Here is a 12,330-nt window from a genome sequence, read left to right as displayed (position 1 = left end):
AAATTAGGCACGTTCCCGCGCCGAACGTAGTGCGCATGCTCCGTCGGGAAACTTTCCCGACGTGCATTGCTTCAAAGTGAACGGCGTCCAGCGCCATTCACTATTCACTTACGCAAACAACGTAAAATTTAAACTTTGCGACGCGGGAACGACGGGTATACGTAGCATTGGCTGCCCCTGCCATTAGCAGGAGTAGCCTTACGCGAAACCCGACGTACGCAAACGACGTAAACTGCGTACGCAGGGCTCGCGTAGGGTTGTGAATCGGCGTTAGTATGCAATTTGCATACTATACGCTGACCACAACGGGAACACCCCTAGCGGCCAACGTAAGAATGCAGCCTACGATATGACTGGCATAAGGAGCCTTATGCCAGTCATTTCTTAGGCTGCAGTCGGCGTAACGAGGTTCCTGAATCAGGAGCATTCGTAATGCCGGCGCAGGTAAGCAATTGCGCTGCGTAACTATGGTTACGCAGACGCAATTGCTCTTTGAATCTACCCCAGTAATCACAACTCCTTGATTAGTCACCACCATGAGAAATCTCCCAGTACTGTGGTGATCAGGAAACAGACAACCAGGAAGTGTCCAGAACAGAGAGGAATTACAGCAACATCAAAGCAAAAACGAACAATGAGGACATGAAACCAGGACTGCAGTAAGGTAAAGGAAGCTATTTAGCGAAAAAAAAAAAAAAAAAACTTTAGTGACCCTTTAAACCCCCTTCGTGCCCAGACCAATTTTCAGCTTTCAGCGCTGACGCATTTTGAATGACAATTTCGCGGTCATACAACACTGTACCCAAATTATATTTTTATCATTTCTTTCCCGCAGATAGAGCTTTCTTTTGGTGGTATTTGATCATCTCTGCGATTTTTTTAATTTATTTTTTTGCGCTATAAACAAAAAAAGACAGAAATTTAAAAAAAAAACACAATGGGCCAGATTCACATAGAGACATGACGGTGTATCTCCTGATACGCCGTCGTATCTCAGAGTTGCGTCGGTCATATCTATGCGACTGATTCATAGAATCAGTCGCATAGATATGCCTAAGATCCGACAGGTGTAACTGTGTTACACCGTCGGATCTTAACTGCAATTTTAAAATGACCGGTGGGGGCGTTCTCGCTGATTTACACCTTCCACCACTCTGCCCGGGTTACACCTTCCACCACTCCTGTCCCACCATAAGGTGCCAGCGACTAGCTGGCATGTCGGCTGGATGGCCAAAGACCCAAACAAAGCCGATCGGCTTTGTTTGAGTCTCAGATCTAGTACAGTGGAACCTTGTTTTTTTACGAGTAACGTGGTTACCGAGAATTTTGAATAAGTAGCAACTTTTTTTTTTTTTAAATCCTGACTCGGTTTGCGAGTGTTGTCTCACAAAACGAGCAGGATTCATGCTAATTGGGTGTGCAGTACCGCATTTGGCCAAAGCTGCAGGGGGCGGCGGTGACACTTGGAACGGTTCAGAGACACTCCCGTTCCTGAGTGTTTCCGAACCTTTATGAGGGTTTCCAAGATCAGCCGAGCTGTCCCCCAGTATTTGCGAGGCTCTCCGGCACCCCCCACCTCTGGCCACATGCGGTATTGCATGCCATAGAAGTCAATGCGAAACAAATTATCTTAGTTTCCATTGACTTCTATAGAGAAACTCGCTTTGATATGCAAGTGCTTTTGATTACAAGCATACTCCTGGAACGGATTATGCTCGTAATCCAAGCTTCCACTGTAACGCGGAAGCAATGTCATGACATCACTTCCGGATTACTCTTATCCTAAAGGCGCCAGTTTTAAAAATAGAAAGTATTCAAAAATGCAGATCTTGGCATTTTTAATACTTTTAAGTGCAGTGGAGGGATTCAGGGTCTTATAGACTCCTGATCCCTCCATAAAGAGTACCTGTCACTACTGTCACAGGGGATGTTTACATTCCTTGTCACAGCATTAAAAGTGATTAAAAAAAAAAAAAATGTAAAAGGACAGTGTAAAAATAAATAGCTAGATTCAGAGAGAGTTATGCCGGCGTATCAGTAGATACGCCGTCGTAAATTTAAGCGTATTCTGGAAACCAGATACACTTAAATTAGGCTAAGATACGAGCGGCGTAAGTCTCCTACGCCATCGTATCTTGGGGTGCATATTTATGCTGGCCGCCAGGTGGTGCTTCTGTTGTTTTCCGCGTCGAATATGCAAATGAGCAAGATACGCCGATTCACGAACGTACGTACGTACGCCCGTCACAATTAGTTACGCCGTTTATGGAAGACATACGCCGGCGTAAAAATAAAGCTGGTCTCTAGGTGGCGCAGCCCATGCAAAGTATGGACGTCGGAACAAGCGTATCTTTTTACGTTGTTTGCGTAAGTCGTATGCGAATAGGGCTGTGCATAAGTTACGTTCATGTAGTAGGCAGTGTTCGACGTATCTTAGGCATTCTATCCGACGCATGCGCACTGGGATACGTCCACGGACGGCGCATGCGCCGTACGTTCAAAACGTCATTTACGTGGGGTCATGGTTTATTTACATAAAACACGCCCACCTCAACGCAATTTGAATTAGGCGGGCTTACGCCGGCCCATTTACGCTACGCCGCCGTAACTTAGGACGCAAGTGCTTTGTGAATACAGCACTTGCCTCTCTAACTTACGGCGGCGTAGCGTATATGAGAACGTTAGGCAGGTCTTACTGAATCTGGCTAAAAATCTTTAAATCTACAGAATATCGACACCTGATATCGGCCTTAAAGGCAGCCAAAAAATCGGTATCGGCCCTGAAAAAAACGATATCGGCTGACTCCTAGTACAATGACCCCTTTTTGGAAAGTAGGCAGTCCAAGGCATGCACAGCTCAGCTTACAGCTCCAGACCAGTCTCTGGTGCCGCGTACACACGATCATTTTTCAGCATGAAAAAAACATAGTTTTTCAAAAACGTAATTTAAAATGATGGTGTGTGGGCTACACATCATTTTTCAGGTTCTGAAAAACGAAAAAATAAAAAAATTTGAACATGCTGCATTTTTAATGTCGTTTTAAACGATGCCGTTTTTCGGGTTGTAAAAAAATATCGTGTGTGGGCTAAAACGACGAAAAAAACCTGCGCATGCTCAGAAGCAAGTTATGAGACGGGAGCGCTCGTTCTGGTAAAACTAGCGTTCATAATGGAGTAAGCACATTCATCACACTGTAACAGACAGAAAAGCGCGAATCGTCTTTTACTAACACGGAATCAGCTAAAGCAGCCCAAAGGCGAATGGAACTTCCCCTTTAAAGTGCCGCCGTACGTGTCGTACGTCACCGCGCTTTGCTAGATCATTTTTTTAAAACGATGGTGTGTGGGCAACATCGTTTTAATGATGAAGTTGGAAAAACATAGTTTTTTAAAAAATGCTGAAAAACGTTTTTTTTTTTCATGCTGAAAAATGATCGTGTGTACGCGGCATGAGAACCAGAATGACGCCATTTTGCGCATGCACAGAAGTGACGTCATCCCGTGCCGGCCAATGAAGACCAGGACACATAAGAACATGGCGGCGGCAACATGGGATCGTTGGAAAGGTAAGTTTAACCCCTTTGTTGTGTTTTATGAATAAAAATAAAAAAAATATATACCAGTAGAACTCTAAATCTGATATTGTGAACATTTTATCTCCGTTTCCAAAGCCGAGAGAGCTGTTATTATGCAGATGAGCCAGCTTCTAAAACCAATCAGAATAATTTGTTGTCTGTGACCATCACGCTTTAAAGTTGACCCGTCCTGAAAAATTTTCTACTGCGCCCGAATCAAAAGGGCACACGTCAGCATTACCAAACCAAATTATTATTTTTGCGTTTTCTGCCGCGAATAAAAAGCTCCCTCATCTGACCTAAAGAGAGGCAGCCTGTCTGATCCACACGCAGCAAGACAAAAATAGTAAGCACGTCATTATTCTTCTTCTTGTAGTGCCCGCCACTTGTGCTGCTTTTCCCCTTCAACAGAATTGCGCAAAAAGCTCAGTTAACCACTTCAGCCCCGAAAGGTTTACCCCCCTTCACGACCAGGCCATTTTTTTAACGATACGGCACTGCGTTACTTCAACTGACAATTGTGCAGCGGTGTGACTCTGTACCCAAATAATTGTGCTAGAAACGAAAAATAAGACCAATTTTGAAAAAAAACAATGGGCCAGATTCAGAGAAGAAGTACGCCGGAGTATCTGCTGATACTCCGGCGTACTTTCAAATTTGCCGCGTCGTATCTTTATTTGTAATTCACAAACAAAGATATGATGGCATTTGGCTAAGATCCGACAGGCGTACGCCTTCGGATCTTAGGATGCAATACTTCGGCGGCCGCTGGGTGGAGATCGCGCCGGTTTCCGCGACGGGTATGCTAATTAGCTGTTTACGGCGATCCACGAAAGTACGCGCGTTTGTCGCATTCTCTTACGTCGTCGCTAGTCGGCTTTTCGCGTCGCAAAGTTACGGCTGCTATTTAGGTGGTGTAACAATAGACAGCCCATGTTAAAGTATGACCGTCGTTCCTGCATCGAATTAAAATTTTTTTTTTTGCGTAAGTCGTCCAGGAATACGAAAGTCGCCATTCAAAACATTACGTCGGGGGGACGTCATTTCGCGCAAAGCACGAAATTTCAAAACGGAGCATGCGCAGTACGTCCGGCGCGGGAACGTGCCTAATTTAAATGGTACACGCCCCATTTGAAGTTGGCGGGCTTGCGCCGGACGGCTTTACGCTACGCCGCGGCAAGTTTACACGCAAGTGCTTTGTGAATCAAGCACTTATGCTGAAAACTTGCGGCGCAGTAACGTAAAGGACATACGTTACGCCGCCGCAATTCTATATGAATCTGGCCCTATATATTTTTTACTTTCTACTATAAAACATATCCAATAAAAAAATGTAAAACATATTTTTTTCTTCAATAATTTAGGCCAATATGTATTCGGTTTTTGGTAAAAAAAAAATCCCAATAATCGCATATTGATTGGTTTGCGCAAAAATCATAGTGGCTGCAAACTATGGGATATACTTTTTATTTATTTACTTTTACTAGTAATCCGCGACTTATAGTGGGACTGCGACATTGCGGTAGACAAATCAGACACTAAGTTTGGTACTTTTTTGGGGACCACTGACACTAATACAGTGATCAGTTCTAAAAAATATGCACTGTCACTGTACTAATGACACTGGCAGGGAAGGGTTTAGACCCCATTCACACCTGAGCGTTTTGTAGCTTAAAGCCTGAAGCTACAAAACGCTGGAGGGGAAAAAATCGATTTTTCTCTATGGAGATGGTTCACATCTCCTCTACCAAATGCCTGAAGCCAGAAGTTCAAAAACGCCTGAAGCTCAAACAAGCTCTGGGACTTTTTTTCTAGGCAGATTTGGGTGTTTTCCTGCTTTTAACATTGGTGACCCTAGACCTGTCCAAAATCGTGGTAAAAAACGCAGCAAAAATCGCGGCAAAACCCGGTAAAAACCGCCGGCAAAACGCGGTAAAAAAATGCAGCAAAAACCGCGGAAAACGCTACGCTCAGGTGTGAAAGCACCCTTACTATCAGGGGCGATCAAAGGGTTAAATGTGTCCCTGGGAGTGATTTCTAACTGTGTGGGAGGTGCTTTAACTGTGGGAAGACAGAGATCCATTTTCCTGCTTAGCAGAAACACAGGATCTCTATCTTTCCTACTAACAGAACAGCGATCTGCCTTGTTTACATAGGCAAACCACCGTTCTGACTCTCTTGAGAACGATTGTCGGGTCCCGGCGGATATTGTGTCTGCCACACCCGGTGATTGGATCCTAATGTGTCCAATTAAAGCAGGAGCGGGTCGTGGGTGACGCGTGTGCGCATCCCAAACCCGTAAGTGCAGAATCACGTACCTGTAAATGTACGTGGGGCAGTCGGCAAGGGGTTAAAGGATAAGTTCATGTTACATATTCCACCCATTTTTAGATAACATGTTCTCAATGCCGCTGTGCAATTTCCCCCCCCCTGGGAGGAATAGTGCCCCGTTGTTGGGGTCATTGGGAGGAATAGTGCCCCGTTGTTGGGGTCATTGGGAGGAATAGTGCCCCATCATTGGTGTCATTGGGAGGAATAGTGCCCCATCCTTGGTGTCACTGGGATGAATAGTGCTCTATCGTGGATGTCATTGAAATAAATAGTGCCCCATTGTTGTCATTGGGAGGAATAGTACCTTATTGTTGGTGTCATTGGCAGGAATAATGCCCCATTGTTGGTGTCATTGGAACGAATAGTGCCCCATTGATGGTTTTAGTGTGAGGAATGGTGCTCTATTGTTGGTGTCATTGAAAGGAATAGTGCCCCTTCCTTGGTGTCATTGGGATGAATAGTACCCCATTGTCGGTGTTAGTGGGAGGAATGGTGCCCCATTGCTGGTGTTAGTGGGAGGAATGGTGCCCCATTGCTGGTGTTAGTGGGAGGAATGGTGCCCCATTGCTGGTGTTAGTGGGAGGAATGGTGCCCCATTGCTGGTGTTAGTGGGAGGAATGGTGCCCCATTGCTGGTGTTAGTGGGAGGAATGGTGCCCCATTGCTGGTGTTAGTGGGAGGAATGGTGCCCCATTGCTGGTGTTAGTGGGAGGAATGGTGCCCCATTGCTGGTGTAAGTGGGAGGAATGGTGCCCCATTGCTGGTGTTAGTGGGAAGAATGGTGCCCCATTGCTGGTGTTGGTGGGAGGAATGGTGCCCCATTGCTGCTGTTGGTGGGAGGAATGGTGCCCCATTGCTGGTGTTAGTGGGAGGAATGGTGCCCCATTGCTGGTGTTGGTGGGAGGAATGGTGCCCCATTGCTGGTGTTGGTGGGAGGAATGGCGTCCTGAGGGCTGGATAAAGGCAATTAAAGGGCCGCAGTTTGGAGACCACTGCTCTAGGTGAGAATTTAGCCTTTGTAGTGTAGCGGCCGTCCCACCACAAGGGAGGATTTTTCCTTCCCCCTAGAGTTAGGCTTTCAATATTCCACAAAGCTCTGTGCAATCTGCACATGCTCTATACCGTATTTATCGGGGTATAACACGCACCCTAACTATAAGAGTGAAGTTTCAGGAAAAAAACTTCCACAGCCCCCTGGATATAACACGCAGGCACAGTTTACCCTCTATTTTCAGGTAAAAAAGTGAGTGTTATACGCCAATAAATACAGTAAATATGGGAAATAAAATCGCCTCTAAAATTCCCAATCGGTTGCCAAGAGATAATACAAGTGTTATTAAAGTGACCCCCAATCCTGTGGAAAAAAAGTTATTTTTGTACTTACAGTTTTGGTGTCTTGCGCGGCGTCCATCGGCGGCCTCGTCGGGTCCCCGCGTCCTTCTGCGGCTTCGGGTGTCCTCTTCGGCGGGTCCGGCGTCCTTCTGCGGCTTCGGATGTCCTTCTGCGGCTTCGGGTGTCCTTCTGCGGCGGGTCCGGTGTCCTCTTCGGCGGGTCCGGAGTCCTTCTGCGGCGTCCTCTCCGCTCGTTTTCCGCGCCGAGTTTTGAATACTGCGCCAGCATATACCGAGCGCAGTACACTCGGGCAGGCTCGGCAACTGTCGCGCTCACGTCCTGTACGTCCAGGACGTGACCGCGGAAGAAGCCGAGACTGGCCGACTATACCCGAGTGTACTGCGCTCGGTATATGTCGGCGCAGTATTCAAAACTCGGCGCGGGTATCGGCGTATATCGCGCACCCACGATTTTGCCCTGATTTTCAGGGCAAAAAAGTGCGCGATATACGCCGATAAATACGGTAGCCTGTAGGCAGGAATGATCATAATAAAAACGTAGGAATCAGACCACAGGCAATCACGTCACTAACAGGCAGATTTGGCTTCCTGTCATCTTGTAACATAAAAAAGGAAATCATCCAAAAAATGCATCTTTTTAATTAAAGGATTATATATGCGTCACATTTTGTGTTTTTACTTCTAAAAAACGAATTTTTCTTGTGATTTTTCAGGCACTCCAGTATGGCATCGCTGCTCCTCAAACACGGGCTGAAGCTGTCAAGCTTTTATTTACAGAAATGTTTAGAATACAACAATTTTCCTTTATTCCGATACTTTCTGAGCCAGCGCTGCCCATTGCCCTCTGGGGACGAACTTGATGCATTTAAACAGCAGTCATCTAAAAGCCATCACAAAGAATGGATGCCGTACTTGTTACTGGCCGGGCTCGATGCCGCACATTTGTTGGACGCCACATGGTGAGAACTGTTCTATTTTCTACTTGTACTCGCTTCATTTTAACACTGTGGAGTCCTTTCTTGTCCTCTGTGTGTAACCTGGAAGTAGCTTTGCTTTTGTTTGTTTGCTTGACTTTGGTCACTTTGGTTACTAAACATTTATAGGTAAAGTTGATCCGGGGAAAATCCGATTGCCTCTCGGGGGATCAGGAAGGAATTTTTCCCCTGCTGTAGCAAATTGGATCGTGCTCTGCTGGGTTTTTTTTGCCTTCCTCTGGATCAACTGTGGGTATAGAATTGGGTATATGGGATTGTATATTTTTTATTTTATTTACCGTATTTATCAGCGTATAACACACACTTTACCAACGGGGCAGGGATCGGGCGGTCCGCCCCAGGTGCCACTCATTGGGGAGGGTATCAGGCCAGCCGTCCCGCCTCTTCTGGCCCTGGGACAGCGCATCCAGCACACTCCAAACACCATAAAACACCACTGCCAGCCCCCTCCCACACACCGCTCGCCCCGTGCCACTATCAGGGCTGTCTTAATGAGAGGGCACACCTGGGCACTGCCCAGGGGCCCCAACTGCATGGGGGGGCCCTGCACTTTCCCCAAAGCAGCCCCCAAAGCAACTGCCCAAAGCAGTCCTTAAGCCCACGCTGCCCCGAATGGTGGCACTGAGAGTGATAGATACACAGGGGAGGCAATCTGCCTACTACCTACTTGATCTCTGTTTACCTGCACTGTCATCGTTGTAGGGGCACCAGAGTATTTCTTTGCCCAGGGGCCCATGATGCTATTAAGATGACCCTGGCCACTATCAGTGTAAATCTAAGCCCTCAAATCCCTCCACCAACGCCGCACGTTCTGGCTGCTCTCCTCCTCCCGCTCCGTTCCCCCCCTCTAGTGTAGTTTTTGATTGGAGGAGGAGAACTGGCATGTGACCGTCAATGAAAGAGAGGAGAGCAGTCACATGGCCGGGTCCACAGCGCCAATGGAGGTTTTTCATAAGCTCCCATCCACATCGTGTGACACAGGAGGAGCGGCGCATGAGAAGGTGCTGGCAGCGATGCCCTCTATACTCCAGAGCATGCTGGCAATCTAGACTGGGGGTCTCCTGGGAGTGCAGAGGAGAAGGAGGGGGCTTTATAATGAAAGAGGTCAGTGTACAATGCAGAGGTCTGTGTATAGGCCTGTGTACAGTGTGGGGGGCCTGTTTACAGTGTGGGGGGCCTGTGTACAGCGTGGGGGGCCTGTGTACAGCGTGGGGGGCCTGTGTACAGCGTGGGGGGCCTGTGTACAGTGTGGGGGCCTGTGTACAGTGTAGGAGTCCCTGTGTTATGCATGGGGCCCTGTGTACCATGCAGGGGGCTGTGGAAAGTTTTTTTCCTGAAACTTCCCTCTTAAAGTTAAGGTGCGTGTTATACGCCGATAATTACGGTATTTACTTTTTTATGGTTGAACTGGATGGACTTGTCTTTTTTCAACTTGACTAACTATGTAACTTAGAGCCATGTATTTATTCAGGGATGAGGAACACGCTTATTATACATATTTAAAAAAGTATTTATTTTTTATTTTTGATAAATGTATAAGTAACTAATTTAAAGTGGATGTAAACCCACCACTCTCATCCTTTCTAAACTACTGCCATAGTGCTGATCTATAAGGATATAGATGTCTCCTCCATGTGTCCTCACCTGTCACATGTCTCCCCTCTGTCTGTTATAAGAACTTAAAAACTGAAGATTCTGTGGGTGGGTCTGTTGTCTGGAGCTCTGTGGGTGGAGTCGTGATGTCAGTAGACTCCCCGCCAACCTCTACACTCCCCTTATCAACATTTTAATTTTTTTAATTTTTTTATTATTATTATAAACTGACCCAAAATAGTAAAAAAAAAATAACATTTGTTTTTAAATTTAACTGTATATGTCTTGCTACTACCATAACCTACCACCAAAGAACAACACAGAATAAATTCTCCTGCTTCTTACTATCTCAGCGACACCCCATATGTGTATGTTAGCTGTTTGTACCCGTAGTACAGCCCAGAAACAATAGTGATCATTTTTCTTTCTTTTTTTTTTTATCCTGCCTAAAATACTGATACTAATTAAAAAAAAATTCTGTCCAAAAAATACTGACCTTGATCTTTGACCTTGACCCAAACACTAACCCTAGGGCTGACCTAGATCAAACCTTGTACCAGTGTTGCCAACCTACCAGATTGAAATTTACTGGCACGAGACCTGAAATTTACTGGCGCAGCCACGTTTTTACTGGCATTTCACAAAAGTTACTAAATTACATTTTTAGGTGCAAATGTCAGTATTTAGGCTACAAACAAGTACGCTAGGCAAATAGCAATGTGATTTAAGGTAGATATTTATGTAAAAAACATATTTTTGTTATTTTCGATATAATAAGGGCAAATTATTTAGTCACATCACCCCCTGCCTCCATCCCCCTCTGCCACCAACACCCCCTGCCTTCAGCCCCCTCTGCCACCAACACCCCCTGCCTTCACCCCCCCTCTGCGGTGCCACAATCTCCCCCTGCCTCCAATCTCCCCCAGGCTCGCTGCCCCCAATTACCCAATGCCTCCACCGTCCCCTGCTTCCATCCCCCACCCTCTGCGGTGCCACCAACAACCCCTGTCTCCATCCCCCACCCTCTGCGGTGCCACCATCCCCCTCTGCGGTGCCATCACCCCCTGCCACTAACACCCCCTGCCTCCATCCCCCTCTGCGGTGCCACCAACAACCCCTGTCTCTATCCCCCACCCTCTGCGGTGCCACCAACAACCCCTGTCTCTATCCCCCACCCTCTGCGGTGCCACCAACAACCCCTGTCTCCATCCCCCACCCTCTGCGGTGCCACCATCCCCCTCTGCGGTGCCATCACCCCCTGCCACTAACACCCCCTGCCTCCATTGCCCCCTGCCTCCATCCCCCTCTGTGGTGCCACTGCAGCCACCATCACCCCCTGCTTCCAATCACCCCCTGCCTCCAATCTCCATGCGCAGTTCCAAGCCGAACCGATCTCGGCTATTTTCACTGGCACATTCCCGCAACCACGGACATTTACGAACGGGGGAAAAAAGTGGCAGTTTTTACGAACTGTCCGTAAAAATACGGACGGTTGGCAACACTGCCTTGTACTAGTTTTTTTTTTATCATTATTATTGTTTTTTTTTTCTCTATCTCTGCAAGGACAGAGTGTGATGCAATGTATCCGTCTCGTCCATTCACAGAGACAGAAAACACGGGGGCAGGCTTCACAGTGACCGTTTTTGATATTCAATCACAGCGATCGGGTGACTTGGAATCCGACGTTCCGGGTCCGGATCATTAGAACAGGGCCCGTGGCTCTCGGTGAGACCCCGGTCTCTGTGCTGGGAGAGTGCCGTGCGGCGCGCTCTCAGCACAAAGGGAGGATACACAAATATGCAGCCCCACTGAAAGAAGCCCAGCCCAGTGTATTCGGCGTGAAGGGGTTAAATACGTTTTGAATAGTTATTTAGATATACTGTATTTAGTATTCCCCATGGTAGTGCAGAATAAAGGTCTGCCGTAGTTCTTGCTTGCTAGGCTCAATGCTGCACATCTGTTGGATGCAGATGATCACAGTTATATTTTGCACATATGAGTTTTATTCAAGCTGATATAAAAAGCCATCCTCATTCCAGGTAGTATTCAGGTGATAAATTCAACTGGACTTATTTAGTAATACTGTATATAAAACAGGACCAGCACTTTTCTTAACCATCTCAATACCGGGCACATGAACGCCAGAGATCTCCCCAGAGTGGCTCAATGATATTGAGATCAGGAGACTGAGATGGCCACTCCAGAACCTTCACTTTATTCTGCTGTAGCCAATGACAGGTGGACTTGGCCTTGTGTTTTGGATTATTGTCATGTTGGAATGTCCAAGTACGTCCCATGCGCAGCTTCCTGGCTTTTGAATGCAAATGTTCCTCCAGTATTTTTTGATAACATTCTGCATTCATCTTGCCATCAATTTTGACCAAATTTCCTGTGCCTTTGTAGCTCACACATCCCCCAAAACATCAGCGACCCACCTCCGTGTTTCACAGTAGGGGTGGTGTACCTTTCATCATAGGAATTGGTG

At 46.8% G+C, this 12,330-nt stretch overlaps 1 protein-coding gene across 2 annotated transcripts in view; it reads left to right on the top strand.

Annotated features, from left to right (window-relative positions):
- The window catches only part of ASB3 (ankyrin repeat and SOCS box containing 3), a 221,867-nt gene that overhangs the window by 157,370 nt on the left and 52,167 nt on the right, over window positions 1-12,330 (top strand). The window contains exon 8 of one of the 2 annotated variants that reach the window (XM_040351629.1): window positions 7,971-8,216. The exons of the other annotated variant lie outside the window; for it this stretch is intronic. Coding sequence (XP_040207563.1) covers window positions 7,971-8,216 — 246 coding nt within the window. The remainder of the gene's footprint in view (window positions 1-7,970; window positions 8,217-12,330) is intronic. 2 annotated transcript variants of the gene reach the window in all.

Source organism: Rana temporaria, chromosome 4 (genome assembly GCF_905171775.1).
Source record: "Rana temporaria chromosome 4, aRanTem1.1, whole genome shotgun sequence".
NCBI classification, from domain to species: domain Eukaryota; kingdom Metazoa; phylum Chordata; class Amphibia; order Anura; family Ranidae; genus Rana; species Rana temporaria.
This window is presented reverse-complemented; position numbering and strand designations above follow the sequence as displayed.